The sequence below is a fragment of the Gavialis gangeticus genome, unplaced genomic scaffold (assembly GCF_001723915.1).
Source record: "Gavialis gangeticus isolate Ggan-Ray unplaced genomic scaffold, GavGan_comp1, whole genome shotgun sequence".
Classification (NCBI taxonomy): Eukaryota; Metazoa; Chordata; order Crocodylia; family Gavialidae; genus Gavialis; species Gavialis gangeticus.
Window position 1 is genome coordinate 23,285,547 of NW_017728993.1, and position 23,599 is coordinate 23,309,145.

Genomic DNA, 23,599 nt, shown 5'->3' on the forward strand with positions numbered 1-23,599 from the left:
GCGCCACATTTCAGGAGGGATGTGGACAACATGGAGAGGGTCCAGAGGAGGCCACTCACATAATCAGGGGGCAGCAGGGCAGGCCCTATGAGGAAAGACTACGGGATCTGAACCTGTTCAGCCTCCACAAGAGAAGGCTGAGGGGGATCTAGCGGCCTGTTACAAATTAGTCAGAGGGGACCAGCAGGCATTGGGGGAGTCCCTGTTCCCCCGAGCACTGCCAGGAGTGACCAGAAATAATGGTCACAAGCTGGCAGAGGGGAGATTCAGACTAGACGTCAGGAGGCGCGACTTCACAGTCAGGGCAGCTAGGATCTGAAACCAACTTCCAAGAGAAGTGGTGCTGGCACCCAAACTTCATACCTCAAGCATATATCTAAATCCAGAGCATGTCAGAATGGTTGTCTCTGCATACTGTCAATAAGGCCCTTAGATATGCACTAAACTCATCTCCTAGACCCCAGCCCTTGCCTCTCACTGCTTTTGAGCCTATTTTAAATACTGACTTTTTCTGGTAGACAAATAGGACCTTACCGATTTGTTCCATTAAAAATGCTTTTGTTTCTTCTCTGTCTCAGCCTACCTACTTGGCTCTCTGTCCTGGCATGGTAAACTCCTCAGGCCCCAGGGGAGGCACACCTAGGCCACGGTTCAGTGAGGAACTAGTCAGGGAACATCTGGAGGGACTGGATGTATTCAGATCAGCTGGTCCAGAAGATCTCCACCCCCAAGTGCTGAGGGAATTAGCTGCGGTCATTCCGGGACCCCTGGCACAGCTGTACGAGCACCCCCTGTCCCACACCCATGTCCCTTGTCTGGGCACTGCGTGGCTTCTGGCTCCCCACAGGACCTGGAAACCAAGCAGCACCAGAATCAGGGATCTCTCCACTTCCCTGCCCAGCTGGGGGCTGGCAGCAGCTGCCCCAAGATGTGCATGGTGCCAGGAGAGAGCTGGTGCTGGGGCCGGAAGAGCTCTCCTAACCCCGTGCACATCAGGACCAGGTCCTGTGCCCCCTGCCAGTACCCAGGTTAGTACCCTGGGGATGCCTGGAGCTCTCCCTGGCTGCTGCAGGGGGAAGAGGGCCTGGGCAGGAGCAGCCTCGGGTCAGGTTGCTCCCATTGGGAGCAGATTTGCTCCCATCTGGGTGCACATATAGACGTGCTCCCAGAGAAGTGTTACTGCACAGTATTTTACAGTGTGGTAAGCCAATGTAGCATTAATAGCACAGGTAGATGCACCCACAGACAAGTGGCTCGATTTGGTTTGAGTGCCGTGTCTCACACCGAGCTCAACCCTACAGACAGGCAAAGTCATTGCCTGCACTAAGTACCCCCAGAGCATCCCCTGCTCCAGACCATCCCAGCTTATTGCAGTGAATTGCCATTTAAACCTCATGTATATGACTGTCCCACGCCTGTTTTGATGCAAATCAAATATCAGGCTGAAGAGTCCCCAGTTAGACTGGTTGTGTCTCCACCAGCTTCCCTCAGCTCCGCTGTCTGGGGCAGCTGTGACCTGCAGACACACAGGCTTTAAGACAGGTTCAGCCTGAGGCTGAGCCCTTGGCAAGCTACTGGCCCCCTCCTTCCCCTGTCCTTGCAGAGCTACCCGACGTCTGAATGGGCCTCTGCTCTTGGTGGCTCAGGGAAGATCTTGGTTCTCCCTGTCTGTAGACAGCTCCTACAAGGGCTGGACCAGCATGTAGCAGCCATTGTGTTACCCCAAAACCTTCACTCGGGGAACCAGTGGGTTGTTGGGAGAGAGAATGCTTGGGACATATCCATTTTCATTTTACCAATGTAGCAGATAACACCCACCTTTATACTGAGAAATGCACCAGTTACCTTGCAAACAAGTCTTGCTTTTGCTTTTGCTCATCAGACAGAGGTGCCGGACAGAGTCCATGGGCATGTCTACACATACATTTACACTGGCTAAAATTTACTGCTCAGACAGGGGGTATAGGCTGGCATCTACACATGCAGGCATTACAACACATTAACACTGTGCGTGGACTGACTTGGGAGTAAAGTTAATCCCAAATCAGCCCACACCCAGTGTTACTGCATGGTAAAGCATCTACATGTGTGTTACTCCACAGTAACTAACTGGTCATAGATTTCATACCAACATGATGCAGGTTTCAAATTTATGCTCAAGCTGGCATAAGTTGCCATATTTACCGCGCAGTGTGGGCATGCACATGTAGATACGTGCCTAGACTGTGCAGTAATTTCGGTTACTGTGCAGTAAATGTGCATGTGTAGATGCACATAGATACATCAGGGTGAGGTTCTCAAGTACATTCCTATCAAGATTTCTTTAGGCACCTTGCTTTAAGCCCACGTATCCCCTTGCCCCAGGTGCTGCTGGTCTCATTCCCCAGAGTACTGCTCACACTCAGTGGCAGATTTGTGCTTCCAGCCATAGTTTCCACTCTATCAAATGTTCTCTCGTGCAGATCCTGCCACATTTGACCTCACTGAGTCTTTGCTGGTGTACAGACAACAGGCTGGTGCAGCAAAGGCCATCAGGTAAGAGACGTCAGAGTGACACACAACAGGAGCACAGCAGACCACATTGAGATGCCGAGGTGGGCTCTTCTGGGGGACTGGTGGTGACGTGGCTGCCTGTAAGACCTGATGCCCCAGACAGGAAGGCAATGCTAGGTCTTAGTGGCATATTTCATAGATTTCATAGACATTAGGGCTGGAAGGGACCTCAGAAGATCATCGAGTCCAGCTGTAGCACATTCTTAATTATCCAGGCCAGATTGCTGGGAAGCCAAGGGGATAGCTGAGCTCTTGGGAACAAGCAAGGAATGATACATACTGATGGGAGGGGATGCAAAGCCAGATGCCACAAGGCCTGGGCAGCAAGTGCCCACACAGCCTCTGCTAGAGGCAGCTCTTTCATGCCACCCCCCAGCAAGCTTCCACATGGAGGGGCTTTGGGGCTGGCTTCCTCACAACGTCCTAGCCAAGAGCTTGACCGACCTGGCCGAAGAACTGGTCCAGCTGAGAGTGGTGCATGGCCTCATGTGTGCCCTGGGAAACCAGGATCATGCCATCTGCCAGCGACAGGCCAGCATCACTCTGATGGTGAGTGAGCATCTCCTGTGCGGGAAGGGTCTGTAATGGGGGGGATGTCCTTTGCAGCGGGAGCAGCTGGAACGGCCAAAGCTTTCCCAGGGCTGGCAGGGAGCGGGGCCACTGCTTGCCCAGCAAGGCAGGAGACCTTGCTCTCGCTCTGCAGCAGAGATGCCAAAAGGACCCCGATTCAGATATGTAACAAAGCCGCTGTCTTCCGTGCCGTTGGTGCGTCGGCAAGAGTCTGTCCTTCCCCACTCCCACATCTGTCTACGAATCATGAACGAATTACCCGACAGTTATGGGTGATCCAGTAAAAGATAGCTCCGAAAGCCCCTTGTTCCTCTTGTCCTGGGGTGCGTTGTCACGCTGTGAAGGGACTGGCTTTGAGTGGAGCCAGACGATGGCCCATCTCCCCCATACATTCACTTACCATGGCTCTTCTGTTGCAGCATTTTGTCCAGACATTTCCCGTTGCGGAGAAGCATGTGCAGAAAGTGATAGGAGAGCATCTGTTCCAGCTCTTTATGGTAAATGCCTATCACTACTCCAGAGTGTCTCTGGGACTGGTCCTTTTGCAGGGCCGAGGGGGACGGGGTGGAGGGGTTACATGCACCTCAGGGCTCATGGGCTGTTTTGGTCTTTCAGAAGTTGGGGAATGAGCAAACCAAAGACCCAGACCAGCCCTGCTCAACCACCACCCCCAAACCCACCAGCTCCACTCTGCACCTCCCATGCCCCATTCCTCCTGCTTCCTTCAAGTTAAATCTCAGAAAATCTTGCAGAATTGGCCCTTCTCCAGACTTCTCCCCCAGACTTATGAATTACGCAGGTAGGCAGCCTCCCCTGAAAATCGCAGGGGAGAGATGTGAGGGAGAATCAGGTCATGGCAGAGGGCGGTGGTTAGTATTTGGGGGAAGAGGCCTCACTATGTCTTGGCTAAGAGTGGGCCGCATCTCCCCGGGGCAGGGAGCAGGCTTTGGCTTTTCTTCAGTTTATATAAATCTTTCACCTTTGGCTAAAGGTAGCAGCAATGAGTTCTCAACTAATTTGTTGAGGTCCTGCTTCAGCGGGCCTGCCCTTTTGGGTACCAAAATAAAGGTGGCGTTACTACAGCTGGGAGAGTTGCAGTTTAATCTCGTTTGTCGGGTATCGGATGAGATGCACGTCTGGGCGCGCAGCTCATAGCAGCGTGCAAGCTCGGTGCTGTGACCTGCTCACTGTCTCCTGCTGGGATCCGTGGTGTTTGTGCCACTTCCCTGCAACTCGTGCGCTGCCCCCTGACAGCACCCGGGGCAGACGGGCCAGGGCAGGGTGTGGCGCCCGACCCAGGGGCCTCAGGGCTCAGGGAGGGTGGAAACTAAGCATGGCTGGTTGCAAAGCCCTGGGCATGGGGTTCTGCTCCAGTGGTGCCACCCTAGAGAAGTAAGAGGATGCAGCAGCCCCCCAAAGGGAAACATGGGCATGGGGGGGCAGTGGCACTCTGACTGCTGTGACAAGTGATTAACTGTATCCCAGACGCGAGTCCCTTCCATGGGGGCTTTGCAGACATGCAGAGTCTGCTCTGGGGACAGGGGACAGCAGGGGTGACGCTGCTGGGGCAGAGAGGGGGTGACACAGAGAGACCTTGGAACACACATCCATGTACCCTCTGAGCCACCCCCACTGTCCAGAGTCACCTTGACCTCATGAGCAGGTGTTTCTCCCCCGCCCAAAACCATGCCAAGGTCAAAACCATGCTTCTTCTCACAAATCGTTCACCTTCCGTGTTTTGACTTTGGGCTGAGAGCTCAGACTTTGTTAGCGAGCTCTTACTTTGCCTGGGGGGCAGTCAAGGGACAGAACAGGAGATGGGTGAGAGCCGACAGGATGACTGACAGGTGCCAGCTGCTTGTTCATGTGTCCACAAGGATGCCATTTCAGGCTAGGCAAGGAACTTGTATATGTTGCAATTGGACTTCAGTCACCTTACGTTGCAAAACAATTAGAGTTATGCTAATTTACTCTAACTGAGGATCTGCCAGGGTGACTTGAGGTTTATGTGTATGTGTCTTCTCTAGCATTTCTGCTATGCTTAGCCATTAGCTTAAATGAGAAAAAAACAAGGCTACTTTTATTTAGTCATTATTTTAATTAACCCAGAAAATCACCTAAGGCAGTGCCCTGTGACTTGACCATAGGTCAACAGCCCAACTGTAATCAAGGCTTTTAAAAAATTGAGAGAGAGGGAAAGAAAGAGAGATGTTGAGCTGTTCTCGAAGTCCTCACATAAGAAATACAGTGTAAGCAGGGCTTTGAAAGAGAAGGAAGCATGGGCCAGGCAATGCAAAAGGCCTGGAGGGTGGAAGAAGGGTGCAGTAGGGTGATGAGGGGAAAGGCACAGGAGGACAGGATGAGCCCATGAGAATGGAGATGTGAGGAAAGAGAGCATTGCAAGGTGAGAAACTGGCTGGGATATGAGAAGCTGAAACCTGCAGTTCATTCTTGTGCCCACTGCAGTCAACAGGAAGACATGTGGGGCACTGGAGTGGACTCCTGGTGCAGAAAACCAGAGGAAGGGTCAGTGTTGGGAGAAGGGTGCATTTCCTATGCAGAGTAGATGTACATGGTATAATAAGATCCAATCCTCCTATCAAACCAGCAAGGTATGACACATGGGCCCTTCCACTGGTGGCAGAAGGGAAGTCTATGTCCTTGGGCCAAGATGCTACAGGAGACATGTTAATGCACATTAGCCTAATTTAACACACATTACGGGTGCGTGTCTACACGTGCGCACCCTTAATGTGCATTAAAAATGGCGAAATTATGCTAATCGTGCCTAAATTTGATACTTGCAAATGCATTAACGCACATGTAGATGCAACCCGGCACTAACTTTAGTGTCAGGTCTGCCCAGCCACTGGGGCACATGGCAGGGCTGCAGGGACTTGGCATTACCTTCAGTGCCAAGCCTCTGCACATGCAGACACCTGCAAAAAAATCACTTAATGCACATTAGCTTAATGTACATTAAATTTAATCACGTTTAAATGCACATGTAGACGCTCCCTCTTAGTCTGATAAACTGATAACACATTATCCCTTTGGTTCAATCCCTTCCTTCATTGAAATCAGTGCTGTTTCAGCATCACAGGACTTTCTTCAAGTATAGGTGAATCCCATTCTTGGAACGAAGGGTGATCCGAGGTACTTTAATGGGAGGATTTTCTGGATCTGGTGAGAATTCATAGCGCTGCAGGGTCAGGGCCAGTGCTACTTTCAGCTCATTCATGGCAAACTGCTGCCCAATGCAGTTCCTGGGAAGAGAGAGAGAGATGCATGATGAGGATTTAGAATCTCTCCTGGCACCAATTGTATGCATTGGAAAACTTGCCTTCTTCAAGAGTTGGAAAACTTGCCTTCTTCAAGAGTTTATAGCCTGAGGAGAACCTTTGATTGCACTTTGCTTTGATACTCTGCCAAACACAATTACCATGCTACCAAATGGTTCCGGTAAAGGAGACTCATGCAGTGCCTGTGTGAAGATATTGAACCCATTTCCAGAATTAACCCACTTTCTCTAGCTCACATGTGCCCTCTGAAGCCACTCTAGAAAGTTCCAGAGTCTCCAGTAATTTTTTTTTTATCCCTCTGTCCCATTTCTGATCAGTGTTTGGCTTCTCATCCTCGCAACTAAATTTAATTTGCATTAAGCTAATGTGCATTATGTTATTTTTTACAGGTGTCTACACGTACAGGGACTTGGCATTAAAGTTAATGCCAAGTCCCTGCAGCCCTGCCATGTACCCCTAGTGGCTGGGCAGACCTGCCACTAAAGTTAGTGCCAGGTTGCATCTACACGTGTGTTAATGTGCTTTGACTAATCATGTCTATATTTAATACCTGCATTTGCAGGTGTCAAGTTTAGGCACGATTACTCTAATTTTGCCATTTTAAATGCGCATTAAGGGCACACATGTGTCAACATGCACCCATAATGTTCATTAAATAAGGCTAATGCGCATTAATGTGTCTCATGTAGACGCACCCATTCTGCACCCTTACCTTCACAGGTGTTTTCTGAGTGCTAGACACACCCATTTACTAATTTTTTTTCCTCAAACTGATTAGAGAATGAGGGTGATTTCCTTGCATCTCATCAGTTGGTGCCCTCTTCTAGGACCATCAGATTATGCCTCCTGATATAGTATAGCTTAGAAACTAAGGGGTTGATGCTGTGAGTGAGGTTCTTTAGGCTGTGACATTTCCTTTGGCCATTAAAATGTATATATCTCTACATTTATGCAATCTAAGCATGTCATATATAGTGGTTAAAATGAAAGGAGTTCTCTTCATATTGTAAATGTTAAGTGTCACTCCATTCAAGACATTGGAGCAGTGACACTGATTCTTTGCCATAAGGTTTATCAAGCAGCTTTGGTACCTCTGTAAGGCTTGAAGCTGCTGGCAATATGCCACCTGAGAAAGCAAGGTGTCTACTTCATCCACAACCTGGAGAGAGACGCTTGACCAGCCTGGTTTGTATGCTTACAGCTCCATAGCCACATTGACACGAGATGCTTACTGCACAGGAACTCATTACTACTGTGCAGTAGCTTGTTAGTATTGCACAACAGTGTTGCAAGGCATGAACCATGACATGGTGCTACTGTGCAATAGTAATGAGCTACTACACAATCGGCATCACCCAGAAGCCATGCCAGGATGCTATTGCGTAGTAACATTCGTTACTGTGCAGTCATTTAGTACTTGGTTATGCAAGTACTAAATGACAGTGCAGTAACAACTGTGCAGGCAGTGTCTCGTGTAGATGTGGCCCATGGCATTATTATTTCTTTTTGCTTTTTCCCTTTTTTTTTTTGGAAGCACAAACCCAAATCCTTCCTGTCTTACACCAGTACCTGTATGGATGCTCTTATTTCAGAGTAAGAGTGTTGTCTTCTGGTATGGCTTATTCCTTCGGGACTGGTTTAAGAACAAGGGTGCTTAAAATGGAATTATATCAATGTAACTATAGTGGTATAATATAAGGTATGGATACAGGACACACAAACACCTTGATATCAGCATAAATGTGGAGCAGACACATGATGTACAGCCCCGTAATGTGGAAAGTTACTCCATTTTGGAATAAAGCTATTCTTCGGATACTTAGGACTAACGATGGTTAGTAAATTAATAGTATGTGCACACAGGGCTAGTCAGTTTTGTCCTGGAGCAGCTGTTTGATCAATGCAAACAGGTTACTAGATCTTCTGCCCCACCTAGTGGTGAGGAGATGAATTGCAGGGAGCTACCTCCAGAGCGAGTGATCTGTCCGCTCTATAACACACATTGGTTTGCACACGAATACAAGTACCATCAGTAGAAACGTGGCATGTGTTTGCACCCTTATTGCCAGCAAGTCTCCCCAGGTAGACATTAGATCAGCTTTCCTCTTCAGTTTCAGGAACAAAGGAGAAATAACTTCATTCTCCTAGCAAGCCAGACCTCCTGTGTTTGGGTGGTGCTCATTCTGGTTGTCCACGCCTACCCCTTTCTGATTCACATTGATTTTTGTGGTCAGCCTGAGAGAGAGCTAGAATCTTTAAAGGTATGTCTGGCACTTGCAAGGAAAAGCTATGCACTCACTCCACAGAGGCTAGTTCCCAAACTGGAAGTTGTGTCAGTGCTGAGTATGGTACTGCTTTGGGCTGCGGGGATGTGCCCTAAAACTACTAGCTCTGGCAGCATTTCATAGAATCACAGAATTATAGAAAGTTAGGGTGGGAAGGGGCTGCAAGAGGTCACATCTAGTCCAACCCCCTGCTCCAAGCAGGACCAGCCCCAACTACACCATCCCAGCCAAGGCTTTGTCTACCTGGGTGTTAAAAACTTGCAAGGATAAAGAGTCCACAACCTGTCTGGGTAGCCTGTACCAGTGTTTTACCACCTTCCTAGTGATGACGTTTTTCCTAATATCCAACCTAAACTTCCCTTGTTTCAACTGGAGCCCATTGTTCCTTGTTCTGTCATCTGCCCCCACTGAGAACAGTCCAGCTCCGTCCTCTTCAGGGAGGTGAAGGCTGCTATTCAATGCCCCTGAGCCTTCTCTTCTCCAGACTAAATCAGCCCAGTTCCCTCAACCTCGCCTCACCAGTCCTGTCCCCCAGCCCCACAACCATTTTCATTGCCCTCCACTGGACTCTCTCCAATGTGTCCACATTCTTTCTGTAGTAGGGGGCCAAAACTGGACACAGGACTCCAGATGTGGCCTCACCAGTGCTAACAGAGGGAGATAAACACTTCCTTTGATGTGCTGGCAACACTCGTACCAACGCAGCCCAGGATGCCATTTGCCTTCTTGGCAACATGGGCCAATGCTGGATCATATTCAGCTTATTGTCCTGTCACCCCCAGGTCCTTTTCTCCAACTCTGCTGCCATACCAATCAGTTCCCAACCTGTACCTGTACATGGGATTGTTATATCTTAAGTGCAGGACTTTGCACTTGTCCTTACTGAACTTCATGAGATTTCTTTTGGTCTACTCCTCCAATTTGTCAAGGTCTCTCTGAATCCTAACCCTACCCTCCAGCATATCTACTACTCCCCACAGCTTGTGGTCACCTGCAAACTTGCTGGAGGTGCATTTCTCAACACTTAAATGGAAGCATATATGGTAACTATTAGAAAGAGCCTCCATCTTCTTCCTCTTGGCTCTTCTCATTAGCTAGACCTATAGGATTCATAGAGCAAAGATGGAGGAGAGATGGGGCAGTACTTAAAGAGCTGGAGGGTTTTTTTAAGATGGGAGAGACCACCATATCAGGGTAAAAGGCAGAGTTGTCAGAGGTGAAGGAGAACAGTGAGCAATGGGTCAGAGGAGATGGGATGATGGGATGGGATCACAAAGGAGGAGGAGGTTAGAGCATACAGACTTCTGCATCAGAGACACAGCAGACTCCATATAAGACCTGAAGCAAATCATTTAAATTCCTTGTGCCCATCTGTACAATGAGGATAAGATTTTCTTCCTCTTTTGCCTACTGATATTATAAGTGCTCGGGTGCTTCTTGCTATGTGTTTGTACACTGTTTTAGGGCAGCAGCCACATGAACCTAGTTTGGGAGCTTCTGGGTCCTACCTTTAATCCACTGTTAATATCAAATGAATAGGAACTATTAAGATTGTAAACACCTTGCTCCACACCTCCCCTTTGCCCTGCCCTTGAATTTCTGGCCCCTCCACAAGCCCCCATGGGCTGCACCCAGACATATCTTTGACACCCCTGTTCTAATTGTATGTAGGTATATTCAGGGAAAAGGGATTTTATTGGAGTTTTTTTCTTCTTTCTTAATTTTATAAGGTTAACTTTACCTTGATCCAGCAGCAAAAGGCAGGAAGGCATAAGGATGTCTACTGGAGATTTCCTCTGAAGAAAACCTTGACGGATCAAACACCTAGAACGAAAGGGTTCATAATAAGAAAAACCAGAACCTAGTGGTCATTGACATTACAGAGCGACTGGCCAGGATTTTCAGACCTGACGAGTCATTTTGGCTCCTCAAATTTTTGCTTCTGAGACAACTGACGGGATTTCAGGGGATGCCGGTTGAAGTTAAACAAATCAAGACTAGACAAAAGGCACCAATTTTTAATAGCGATGGTAATTTAACTCTTGGAAAAACTGACCTTGGGGGAGTCAAGGTTGGGTTTTGAAATCAAGATTGCTTGCCTTTTGAAAATCACAGAATCATAGAAAACGAGGGTGGGAAGGGAGCTCAGGAGGTCACATCTAGTCCAGCCCCCTGCTCCAAGCAGGACCAGCCCCAACTACATCATCCCAGACAACGCTTGGTCTACCCAGGTCTTGAAAACCCCCAAGGTTTGGCACAGCCCAAAAAGAATGACTGAAGTAACACTGGAATAGCTTGGCAGGTTTTCTAATATATTATGCAGGAGGTCGCACTATAGGATGAAAATGGTTCTTTCTGGTCTAAAGGTCTATGTCTGTTTTGAGAAGGACCCGAATACCCACCAAGTGACCCTAACATAGTTCTGAAATGAAAATTATGATCAAAAAAGAAAGGGGGAGGGGAGTTCAACAGTATTTCTCCAAATGAATATATTGACTTTCACACACCTCTAAATGGAAGAATCATGACTGCAACACCGCTCAGCCAATGTACTAGGGCAGATCAACTAGCAGACACTGGCATTGCTCCAGTGGCTTCATAGAAGTGCAAGACTTTACTGCAGTTGAGGACTGACCCAGTATTACACTCTTTATCAAACCATCTCTTACCAGGAACCTGTGTTGTTAGACTGATGTAGCTGTGATGACCTAGAATATACTCAAGAGACAAGGATTTTTTAGGGGTGACCTCTTTTATTGGACTAACCATCTAGTTGAGATAGGGATACCCTGTGCCTGAGATCTCTCCAAACGATACAGTTGGTCCAATAAAAATGATCACCCCACAATATCCAGGCCTCTGTTCATACTGCTAGGGCCAGAATAACTAAATGGCGCTGCTAGACGTTCTCATACATGTGGGGTTTTTGTCACGTGAGACCTGTCCACGCTCTTTAAAGGACGCTGCATCATTGCTAGATTTGTGGTTGGTTTTTTTGTGGCAGGAGGCTGTTGCAAGAAGGAAGAAAGTTTGCTCTATGTCTTAATATATTTGTTAGAGTCAGTTAACTGAGCAAATTTTCCCCTAGTAGGTCTATACTGGTGTTTCTGGAAGTGGGGGGTTGCCTGAGTGCTGTGACTGCTTCGACCCTCTTTAAAAGTCAGGTCTTTTTACGGTGTTTCCAGTAGGATACTCCTAAACTTGGAAGCACTCAAAATCAGTAGCCACTTCTGAAAATCTAAGCCATTGCTTGGTTTGGCACCTGCCTTTAATCTTCTTCCTTTGTAAATTATAGCCCCATATTGGCATCAATGGATTTTACAGCTAAGCCACTGATCTCAGACATCAGCACAGTGTGAGAGAGTTTTCCAGAAAGATTTGCTTGCCCGAGATTTCAAACTGGTTTATGGCACAAAATAAAGCAGTTAAAGAAGCTTGGCTCTATTAGTATCTGGTGGTGTTTTCTTTGTTAAACTCAAGTGCGTCATCCCTTAATGGACATGCCCCTACAGCATGTCATAATAATAATGTCTTGCACATCACTGAAACATTTTATCTGAGGATGTGAGACAAACAAGCCCTTGAATGTCTTACGAGATAAGTAAGGTAATAGTATCTCATGAGGTCCTATTATATTTGGATAAGCTAAAAATACACCAAGACGGCCTCCATTTTTCAAGTCGGGTATCTCCTGTTTTAGATGGCATAGAGCTCTAGTATTATTTATATTGTTATTAGGAGGGTCTCACAGAAAAGAGACTACAGATAACTAGTATCGCTATTTAACCGGAGTATAGGCTTTTTCCTACAGTACCTAATCATCACAGAGAAGGTAGATAGAGCTCTGAAATCCCTTTGATGCTTTCAATGCTGTGTCCTTCATCACTAGCCAAGAGATTATCTCAAAGCTCGTTGAAATCAGTCGAAAGATACCTACTGATTTCAATTAAGCCATGGATGACCTGCCTTGTCCATGGGAGACAGCCAGAGGTTGACACAGCCACAATTAAAATGTCCTAGGCCTGAGGTGTTCTTGTGTCATGGAGCATGGATCCCACATCGGTGCACCCTTCCGAGCCATGGAAGGCCAACACGGAAAAGTCACGGGACAACGGACGTCTGTAAATAAAGGCTTCTATTCAGCCACTGATGGTGCTTTCTTAGCTCTGGGAATATTCAGGAAGGGTTTGGGAACACACTGCTTGCAAATCAGAGATGAGTGTAAGGTTAAAAGAAACCATACCAGTGGATCTTTCCATACGCTGGGATTTCTGTGAATGAGATAGATGCTTATGGCTACCAAAAAGCCTGCAAAGCAAACAAAGAGGAGACAAGTTCACCCATGCAGGAACTGATGATCTTCTGTACCCTGCCTTATATAGGGAGTCTGTCTAGAAACACAGGCCTTAAAGTCTATGGATGAAATTGTCTATGGATGAATCGTCTACTGAAGTCAACAGAAGTTCTGCCACTGACTTCAATGAGAAACAGCATTACACCGAGCTGCTCCCAATCTCTTGCTTTACAACCTGCACTCTACCCCTGGACACACAACGGAGTTGCTGCTTCACTCCAGGTTTTTAGTTCAGTCTGTTTAGTACTACTGGTCCTCTACAGCGCCCAACAACCAGGCTATGGGACCTGCAGCCTTCTAGTTCATATTTGTAGACAAATTTTGGAAACAAATTCGTCTCTCCATTGTTCAGATGCAGCTCTCGCTGCAGTCAATGGGAGTTGGGCCAGTGCAGCTGGGAGCAGGACCCCGCCATTAAGGATCAGAGGAAACAGGGTGTCCAGACCTTCGGGTAAAGTCCGTCCGTCGTAAAATGTGATGGGTTTGCTGAGCTGCCGGGCTACCCCGGGGACCGGAGGGTAAAGACGCAGGCTCTCCTTAATGCACATGGTGCAGTAAATCAACTTACTGAGGTCGTCCCTAGAAGGAATCAAAAGCAGGACCAGGCACCTTAAGTATTCAATATGCCTTCCCTCAATACTTTTCCCTAGACCTGCCCAGGCTGAACTTGAAGGCCACAGGTTGCATTGCCCAGAAAGGCAAATTATCCAGCTAAATAATGAAAGCCTGGATTTCAGAAGAGCGTAGCCTGCCCTACATTGAGTGAAGTCGGTGAGAGCTGTGTATTCTCAGCCCCTTTGAAAATTAGGCCCTGGCTTTTTGAGTATCACTCTCATGGATATATTAGGCATGCAGTAATGATGTCAATGGGGAGGAATCGAATAAAAAAAAATATGAGATCTCACCACTCAACTGTATCCCGGTCTCCCAGAACTGCCTGGACCTCTTCCCTACACCTCTGCTGGTGCTCAGGGTGCAGGGCCAGGCAGTAAAAGAGCCAGGAGATCCCGCTGGCTGTGGTATCATGACCCTCAAACATGAACGTGTCCACCTCGGCTCGTATGTCCTCATCAGATAATCCAGCTCCATTTTCATCCTAACAAGCCAGGGATACTGTCAGTGGCAGAAATTCACCCACGAACGGATGCTACATGCAGTCATGCTGCTGGGCAAAAGCTGTGATAAATGGGGCAATCGTTGAGCCTTGGACTAACCAATTCAAGTAAGAATCCCAAGTTGCTCTGCTCATTATAGCCCCCAAGGCCGCCGCATTAGAAAGGGGCAGGACGTCCTTCCCATCCTGTACGTGCTGGGGAGAAGAGAACGATTGCCAGACTGCTCCCCGCAGCATATTTATTGAGGTTTCCTTCAATCCAGTCTCGAATGGGAAAGCCCCGCTCCTCTTCCCCTTGTCCTTTTATGTCATGCTCAGCCAAAAGGCCCCATTTCAGGCAGAATTGTCCCATTATTCAACCACTGGGCCGCCTGCCCTCAGGATTCCCCAGATTTCATTCGTGCCTCACCAGGGAACAAGCCCTCCACCTGGTTGTGTTTGGTGCACACAAATCCCCGCGATACTCACTTTGGCCTGGAGAAGAATGTCCAGAAAGTCCAAGTGATGCCTCGTCTGGATTTTTTCAACTTCTTGCTCATCCTTGAGTGATTCCCTCCGCTCCCGGATCACCTTTTCTGTGTTAGATGGCAAGTAAAATACAGCTTACAGCCACAGCTGGTGAAGCATAGCAGTTCCTAAATGCTTTCCAAATTGTGAGGCTCTTCTGACATGTGTATGATAGTGTTCACACTGTCCCAGATCCTAGAGGGACTCCCTCTGGCCTTCACCCTCTATTGCCTCAGTAAAAGTTTGGCAGAAAAGCATCATGCCAGGAGTAGGGACTTCCTTCCACCATGGCCCAACTTACTACATCTGCTACAAAGGCCCTGCTCATTGTTTTTTTTTCTTCCCACTGACCCAATTGACTGCACTCCAGAAACCATCAGGCATAATTCGATTTTGGGGAAAGGTCACTGGCTCCAGGCCAGAGGTGTCACAGGCCATCATAGCAAGCTGGTATTTGAAGAAGGTTACTCATTAACTGATGTGAACTCTGATGCGAGTCTCAGTCCAGTTCCTGAGTGCTCATGTCCCAGGAAATGCTATCACCTTTGGAAAGCACCTGGGCCTGCATCTGAAGTGCAGCCTCAAGGCCAAGGAGTGTTTGGGCCATGCTGTTGGAGCTACTCCCTCAAGCCTCAGTGGAGTCCTTCCTGAACCAGGCTGGAGTCTTCCCCACACTAGCTCTGTGGGCTGCTAAACTCATATGAACCTTTAATGTTGGTCAGGTGAGACAGCTGGTGGTCGGACAATGCTTGTTCCCTCCATAGAACACGCTCCTCCAGCATCCGCATGCAGTGCACCAAACATTCCCAACAACACAAGCTAGGGTGCAGAGAAATACCTGTGTGGAGGTGTGCGAGCTGCAGAGCAATACCTGTGTGGAGGTGTGCAATCTGGCAGGCCTTCCTGAACTGGTAGCCTTGAGGACTGAGCCAATAGATGAAATCGCTGTGATACGGGATGATTTGGAGTCTGTGATGCACCAAATAGGTGAGTTCGTAGACAGCTCGGGTGTAGGAATTGTGCCTGGGAGAAAACAGAATGGAGTTGCCTTCATGAAATGATATACTGTAAGCTGTGATGCTCCTTGTACCTGTCTGGCGAGTGCGACAGTCAACATCACCGACACTTAGTACCTGTCTATGAAGCGGCGCACTGGTCTCAGAGGCTAAAAAAAATCACCAGATGAAGCAGATCAGCTGTGCCTCCATGTACCATGGGAAACAGCAGACACACCTCACCCCTTTGTCCTACCTGGTGATGCTGTGGGACACGTGGCCACATGTGGTCCCAGCTCTTGAGGGACCTGGTCCTGCAAACCCCAGGTGTTCCCAGGCAGGATCGGGGCCCCTCCAGCCCTGAGAGTGCCTGCCCAGACTTCCCTGATTACCCAAATGAATCTCTGTGTACCCATTTGGGTAAACAAGGAAAGTTGGGGTTTCCCCAGCTCCCCAAACGCACCCCCAGAGATCCTAGGGGTGGGTCTGGGTAAGCATAACAGGGAGTTGCACCACTATTACCGAGGGCAGGACATGGGACAGGATGGCAGGGCGAGGTCCCTTTAAGACATGGACTTTTAGAGCCAGAAGGGATGAAGGGCAAGTTGCTGACCTGCCCCTTCTGAGGGCTGCATGCTGCTAATAAGGACCTCCCATGATGGTCAGGCTAGGGTTGGGATCTCAGCCCAGCTGGGCTGACTTTCCATCCCCAGCCCAATCCTAGGGCTGGGGAGGGGAACTGAGCCATCAGGCTCGGTTCCTTTCCCCAGCCCAATCGCAGCACTTGGGAGGAGAACTGAGCCCAGGCTCAGTCCCCTTCCCCTGCACTGTGATCAGCTTCCCGCAACCCGGCGGTGGAAGACAGAGAGAGCTAGGGCTGCGCTCCTGGCTGCTGCTGGGAGCAGAGTCCTGGTTCTCCCTTGTCTGCCACCACCTCGCTGCTGGCTGCTTCGAAACTCGAAATGTTTCGAAACTTTTGAAAAGTTTCAACTAGCCTCATTTTGTTTCGAGGCTGTTTCGAAGACCTTTGTTTCAATTTAATTTCACTGTTTCAAGCTCAAAACAAGTCAAAACAGTGTCGAATTGAAACAGCCAGTGAAATTTCACACAGCCCTAGCTGATGTTACCAATCAGTGGTGGCACGGGTGCAGCTATAAGGGCAAATGTTGCATAGCAGGGAGCTGACAAAAGTTTTTGCTGCAGTTAGTCCACTGTGGGTTAGGAGCGCTGGTTTCAAGGCCTAGTAGACTCATTTATCTGCAGAGCTGAAGGTTTGGAGTTCAAGACCCAGTAAGGACACAAGTGTAACTGTTAGCTGAACTAGGAGGAGCCTTGCAGGTTGTAGGGCAGAGGCTAGAAGGGGTTTGGACCCAACTAGCAGCAGTGATGGGGATAAAGAGGAGGCAGTGACAGCTGACTTTGAGGTCTGCCCCTCTTTTGGCTGAGGCAGCCCCCCCAAATGGGAAGTGCAGAGCCAGCTGGTGACAGACCACAGGGTCACTCGCCAGTGGTTTCCCCACTTAGCCAGGCCTGCCCCTGGGATGTCTGGGGGCCAGTCTGGGTAAGCGGAGAAAGCTGGGGTCTGGGTAAGTGGGTCCTGGCATGGAAAGAAAGGTGCTGGAGCTTCCCCAGATCCTTGGTCTGCATGCGGGGACCTGTGTGGGTTTTCCCCACTTTTGGAGACGTACCCCTGGAGCAGGTCTCCATAAACAAGGAACACACAAGTTCTCCATTTCTAAAGGGTTGCCCTGAGATTACCCATGGTGCCTCTCTATGCAGAGAGAGAGGGGCAGATATCTCAGAGCCCAGGGTGGCTCGAGACTGCAAACAGCCGTGGCTGCCCGCACTCTCCCACCACAAAACTAATGATGTCTCCAGCAGCAAAGCAGCAGAATTTATTACTGCTTCTTGTCGAGACACTGATTCGTCTCTGTGTGGCATGACAAAGGGTGGGTCCATCTATTTGCTCACCGTGCTGCTGTAAAAATTGGTACAACTACATAAATGCGACATCAAGCAATGTCTGTTTCTACCCAGATGTAACATCTCTGAGGTGTGTTCAGTTATAGGATAGTAAGTAATATAATTATAGTAAAATAATATGACATGGGGCAGGGAATGAGGATCTGAAAGCAAAAGACGGTGACCAAGAACAGAATGGATGGGTAAAAATATAAAGACTCCCGATGTTCAGCTAGATCCCTTTGGAGGATGAGTGGATTGTTATTGTTTAAAGTATAATAGCTGCAGGAATCCTTATTCAAGACCAGAGCAAGGCATTATACATATCCAGAGTATATACGTGTCCCTGCCTAAGGGAACACACAGCCTGAATGGATAGGGGAAACTAAAGGAGGGGAAAGGGTTGCATTATCTGCCTTTTACAAATTAAACTGAGGCTCAGTGAGATGAAACATCTTATTCCAAAATATACGGGGAGTCTGCGGCAGAGCTGGGAACTGAAGCCAGATCTTAGTCCAGGGCTTTGACCACAAAAATCATCTTTCCTCTCTGCCTCGGTGGGGAGAAAAACAGATACGGCACCCAACTGCAAAGTACACACCTGTCCATCTGACAGTTGCTCTGGTAACTGAAGGCACATTTCATGATGCTGTCTAGAGTCATCAAACTGATGTCTTCAAAGAGCTCCATTGACTTGTCCTCTGTGATCAGTTGTTCCCATTTATCCTAATGCCAGATAGAGACAGAGGTGAGAGAGTGCATGTGGCAGGTTGGCTTCCAGCAGCCTGCAAACTCCTGGCTGTAGGAGCCTGCAGGTTGGCAGGGACTACAGCCCAGCTGGGACAACAGCAGGTTGGCAGCCCAGCTGTAGGCATAAGCACTGATTGCAGGCTGCCTAGGAGAAGTGGACCAGCTGCAAAGGATAATTAGCCGGCCCACAGGAAGCTAAAAGCTCCTGGGGAGAGGAGACAAGCAGACAAAGAGGGAGAGGGTTGCTAGGCCAGTGGCTGCAACACTGGGCCAGGGACTTTCGGGTCCACAATATAGTGCTGCTATCCCCAACCCCTGGTCTCTTCCCAGACCCTGAATCAAAGACCACGTGAGGAGGAAGACTGTAGAGTGGAGTGAGCAGCAGGAAGCCAGAGGCACCTTCTCAAGGTCTAGAGAAGACTCAGCACTATGAGTGATCCCTGAACAGACTATGTTACATTAGGATATTGACTGTTGATTTGTGCTGGGGATGTTCCCGAGAGGCAAATGTGCCTGGGAAAATAAAGGACCATGTGAAGGCAAAGACTGTTTGAGCTAAGCAAAAATCCCTGAACCTGCTCTGGTGCAGAAATGCATATCTCTGCAGATTCTGCATTGACCTTGCATTTTAAATATACATCGGTGACATCTTTAACTATTTGCTTATTCTAGGCAACAAAAAAATGGGGGAATTCATTAGCTGCATTAAACACGAGAGATGCCAGTATGGAATAAAAGGAAGGGAGGAGTCCAACTTGGGGCACTTGTACACGTGACGAGGGTTTAGCCCTTCGGGTTTCACTCTATGCCCGCTAAATTGAGTTTTTAATTGAAACCTAGGGTTTTATTTTTCTGTCGCTGTATATATGTCATTGTCCGGGTGGCTGCAGGTGCCTACTGAAGGCAGAAGCAGCAAGGGGCCCGATCTTTTTTTTTTTTTCATAAGAACCTGCCAGCCTTTCCCATGGCCACGAGCCATTCATCCATCAGCTTGCCCCCCAGCCAAACAAGAGGCAGGCAGTCTCTGTCAAAAAAAAGGATCAAACCCCTTGCTGCTTCTGCCTTCAGCAGGTGCCAGAGCCTGCCAGGACACCTGGGGCTGCCCAGGAACGGGCTGGCTTGCTCCTGGGGCAGCGTGGAGCGGGCGGCAGGAGCACAGCAGGGTGTGCTGGTGGTGGGAGACGCTGTCAGGGATGGTGTGCAAAGTACTAGAAGCCCGGGTAGGTTTCGGGGAAGTGGGATTGTGTACCTGCAAGCTTGGGCAGCACCTGCCCAGCTAAAGGAAAGGACCAGCCCCTCCCCTGCAGCTCAGGGGCTTCTCAGCCCACTAGCAGCTTGCTGCCTCCCAGCCCCAGGGCAGGCGGGGAGGCTCCACAACAGAAAGGATCAGGCCCCTCACCACTTCTGCCTTCGACAGGCTCCTGCGGCCAGCAGGAGACCTGGGGTTGTCCAGGAATAAGTTGGTTTGCCCCTGGGGCAGAACAGCAAGGTGTCAGGAGGGGGGCTGGGTGTGCTGGCAGCTGGAGAAGGTGAAGGGGACAGTGGATGGGGCACGGGACCCCCCCCAGGCAGGCTGCTAGCAGTGCTTCCCCAGCTTGGAGGCGCATGATCCAATGCTTCCCCGAGTGAAGTAGAAGCCTTGTCCATAAAAGTGTCTATAAAACAAGAGCCATGACTATTTGCACACCAATCTGTTCTCTTCCCATGCCCTACTTGTTTGCTCAAGCAAGGATGAGGAAACCCTAGAGCAATGGTTTTCAACCTTTTTTTCATTTGCAGACCCCTAAAATTTTGAATGGAGGTGCAGACCTCTTCGAATTGTAAGTGTGGGTATTCACATACTTGTGACTGATCCTAGTCATCTTTTGTGGATCCCTTAGACATTGACTAAGGACCCCCAGGGATCTGTGGACCACAGGTTGAAAACCACTGACCTAGAGAATTGCTCCTCATCCGCTCCCGACCCCTGCATCTAGGGCTGCATAGGAGGGCAGGGTTTTGGATTCAACCCCTGTTCAGCCCCATGAAGGCACAGGAGATTTTTGCCCTCCAGACTGAAAAGCTGCCATCAGTTCTCTCTCTTGCTGCAATATCCCACAGCACGGCAGTAAGCGATTGTTAAATAAGAGTGAAAAGTTGGTGAGCATTTGGGGTTTTAAACCTATGAGGAGTGGAATAATAGCTTTATAAGTGTTGGTGTGTCTAACTTTTCTTTTTGTAAATACAGCAGCTCCAGAGGCTGTTTTTGTTCCCAAACACCATGAGATTTCTTCTACTACTCCAATCAAAGTCCACATTAAGGAAATAAAGCTTTCCAGTCAAAGTATGTTACATGGCCCCTGTAGCCCTAACTCGCAGATGATGTAGATCTGTGACAGCTCCCATCTAGAGGACAGCTCCTCAACTCCAGATGTACACATGCTTTCAGTGGTGAAGGTCCTTCATCCGATCCCTAGTATGTCATCCAGTGCCTCATCATTATCACAGTAGCAAAGCTTTTTTTTTTCCCCCCTGGTATCTACTCTAAATCTACTTTGCTGCAACTTGTAGTCATTGCTTCTTGTTATACCCTCTGCAGCGAGGGAGAACAATTATTCTCCCTCCTCTTTACAGAAGTCTTTGAGACGTGAAGACTATCACGCTCCCGTAGAGCAGGAATTGAACCTTCATTGCTTTTTCTGCAGGTGAAACATGCCTAGTTCTCTGAACCCTTCCTCATACAGCTTCCAAGCCATTTATCATTTCATCACCCTTCTCTGGACTGTTGTTAATGTCTTTGCATCCTTCTTAAAATGTGGAGACCAGAACTACATACAAAACTGCAGGTGAGGAATAAACAGCACCAGGCTAAGTGGTATTATCACCTCCTGTCTTGCACCTAATGCTCCAACTGATGCAGCCCAAAATTACTTTTGCTTTTTTTTTTTTTTTACAACTGTATCCTATTCATGTTGAATCATGAGCCACCAAAACCCTAGAAGCCCCAATAATGCTGCCACCCAGCCAGTTATCTCCCATTCTGTATTTAGGCTTCTGGTTATTCTTCCCTGGGGGAAGCACCTTACAGTGGTCTGTGTTGACCTCCATCCTGGAGTCCCTATCCCAGCTTTCCAACCTGTCAAGACCCCTCTGAACTCTACTCCCATCCTCCAAAGTGTTTACAGTCTATCTCAGTTTTGTTTCATTTGCAAATTTGCTCAGGAAGCTCTGTATGCCAGCATCCAAATCATTAATGAATATGTTAAATAGCATCGACCCAGGACAAACCCCTGTAGAACCCCACTTGAAACTGGCTACCATTCTGCTCTTGATCCAGTTACAATTACCCTTTGATTGCATTTATTGAGCCAATTATCTGTCCACTTTGTAGCAATTTTATCAAGCCCTCATTTCTCCAGTTGGCTTCTAACATGAGTCCGGCAAGAATATTACGGACTAATACTTTGTCTTGAACTCATCAGAAACAAGTATAGGATATTAACATACGGGATACCCAGGATAATTCCTACCAGCATCACTTTAGTAGAGTCTGCAACCAACAGCACATAAGGTTTCAACAGATCGTAATGAAACCCTGGTGTCAGAAGTTTACGATGCTGGTACCACTTTGGACCATGTAAGACCAGTAATCCTTTCCCTGGGGAAACACAAGCAATTAAATTCAGATCTTCAAGATGACAGTCAGAGGGTTTTTGAGTGGTATAGGTAAAGCTTTGATCTACAGTAACCAGATTGTTCTCCGTATCAAATTTCACCATGATTAGAGAGGTATATGCTCCAGGTGATGGCTTTACTGTGGATACATGGCTTGCATGTAAAAGAAATGAGAACCTTTCTGAACCTTCACTCCTAACCTCAAGTAAAATCCTCTGGCTAGTAAGGCTGAGATTACATGTTCAAATTTGCAAGTGCTAACAGTAAGCAATGTTGGTTGGTGAGAAGGTTATTATCATGAGCTAAGGATCAATGCCACATGAAGAATTAATACCCTCTCCCATGCACTGCTTAGACTTGCCATTAGAGGGCTGGCGAGTAGGGGCATGTCTGAGCCCCAATGCCTGGGCTGTCCCTGCTCAGGGGAGGAAGTAAGAGGGGCAGAAGCATGTCAGGAGTTGGAAAGATATAGGCATCATGTAAAGGTTAGTTATTTAGAAGCATTTTTACTGGACTGAAGTTAAATGAGAGAGAAAAAAAAAAAAAGACTCTAGACCAGTGGTTTTAACCCTTTTTTCATTTTTGGATCTCTAAAAAATGTTGCATGGAGGTGTAGACCCCTTTGAATTGTAAGCATAGGTATTCATATACTTTTGATTGATTACAGTCATCTTTTGCAGACCCCTTAGGCATAGTCTGCAGACCCTAGGGCAGATTGAAAACCACTGCCCTAGACTCTTACTTCAATAAATCCTGGGGGGTGGGAGAGGGCTAAGTTCTGCGGGGCTCTACCCGAACCCAAGCTAGCCCCATTTGGCTTGAGGCTGGGGGAGGCCAGAATAGGCTGCGAGGAGGATTCAGCAGGAGGGGTTGGCAAATGTCTGGTGGTGGGGCTGCAAGTGGGGGATGTGGAGCCTGCCTGCAGTTCCCTCCTGCATGCCATGCAGGCTGTCTGGGGTAGGGGGGTTGCTAAGGAGCCCCCCCCAGTCCTCCATGGTTCACTCTTGGGGATCCTCAGCTGCCGCAGAGTTCAGGAGGGTAGAAAGTGTGTCTTTGGAGCAGGGAAAGGTAGGGAACAGAGCATCCTGGGATGCTGGAGGACTCCAAATTGGTTGCTTTATGTCAGCGGACTGCTCAGAAGTTTGCTTGCAACTAGCTAGCTAATGCCAATCGATGATTGATAATCCTCTAGTGAAGTGGTGTAACTTTAAGATACCCAAAGGGCATCAGTTAATGAGCCTGAACAAACAGTCTTTCAAGTTTTAAGCACTTTCAAGATTGTTTTAAGCACCCTTAATGAGAGCTAATTGCAACCTGTAATTTCACTCCAAGAGTTAAACTAGCTTTTAGCAGCTGCTCAGGTTCAGGCTTCTCTGAATGCATCCGTTCCTTGAAGTGGATGTGCAGAAACAACGGAGCTCCTGATTAGACCTAGCTTCCAACTCGGTAAGACGCTTGTTCTTGCAAAATTCATAGCCAGATTTCTAGACTTAAGAAATTCAGACAAGCAGCTAAATTGTTGGCTTTTGCTGTGCAGTGAAGCATAAAGCCTC

At 48.2% G+C, this 23,599-nt stretch overlaps 1 protein-coding gene across 1 annotated transcript in view; it reads right to left on the minus strand.

Moving 5' to 3' along the window:
- Window positions 1-6,091: 6,091 nt before the first annotated feature.
- LOC109286685 (cytochrome P450 4B1-like) overlaps window positions 6,092-23,599 on the minus strand; it is a 28,133-nt gene continuing 10,625 nt past the window's right edge. Inside the window, exons 4-12 of the mRNA XM_019501354.1 lie at window positions 21,902-22,029; window positions 18,244-18,368; window positions 15,557-15,708; window positions 14,647-14,753; window positions 13,970-14,160; window positions 13,510-13,643; window positions 12,954-13,018; window positions 10,452-10,534; window positions 6,092-6,389 (exon numbers count right to left, since the gene is read on the minus strand). Coding sequence (XP_019356899.1) covers window positions 6,221-6,389; window positions 10,452-10,534; window positions 12,954-13,018; window positions 13,510-13,643; window positions 13,970-14,160; window positions 14,647-14,753; window positions 15,557-15,708; window positions 18,244-18,368; window positions 21,902-22,029 — 1,154 coding nt within the window. The 3' untranslated portion in view covers window positions 6,092-6,220. The remainder of the gene's footprint in view (window positions 6,390-10,451; window positions 10,535-12,953; window positions 13,019-13,509; window positions 13,644-13,969; window positions 14,161-14,646; window positions 14,754-15,556; window positions 15,709-18,243; window positions 18,369-21,901; window positions 22,030-23,599) is intronic.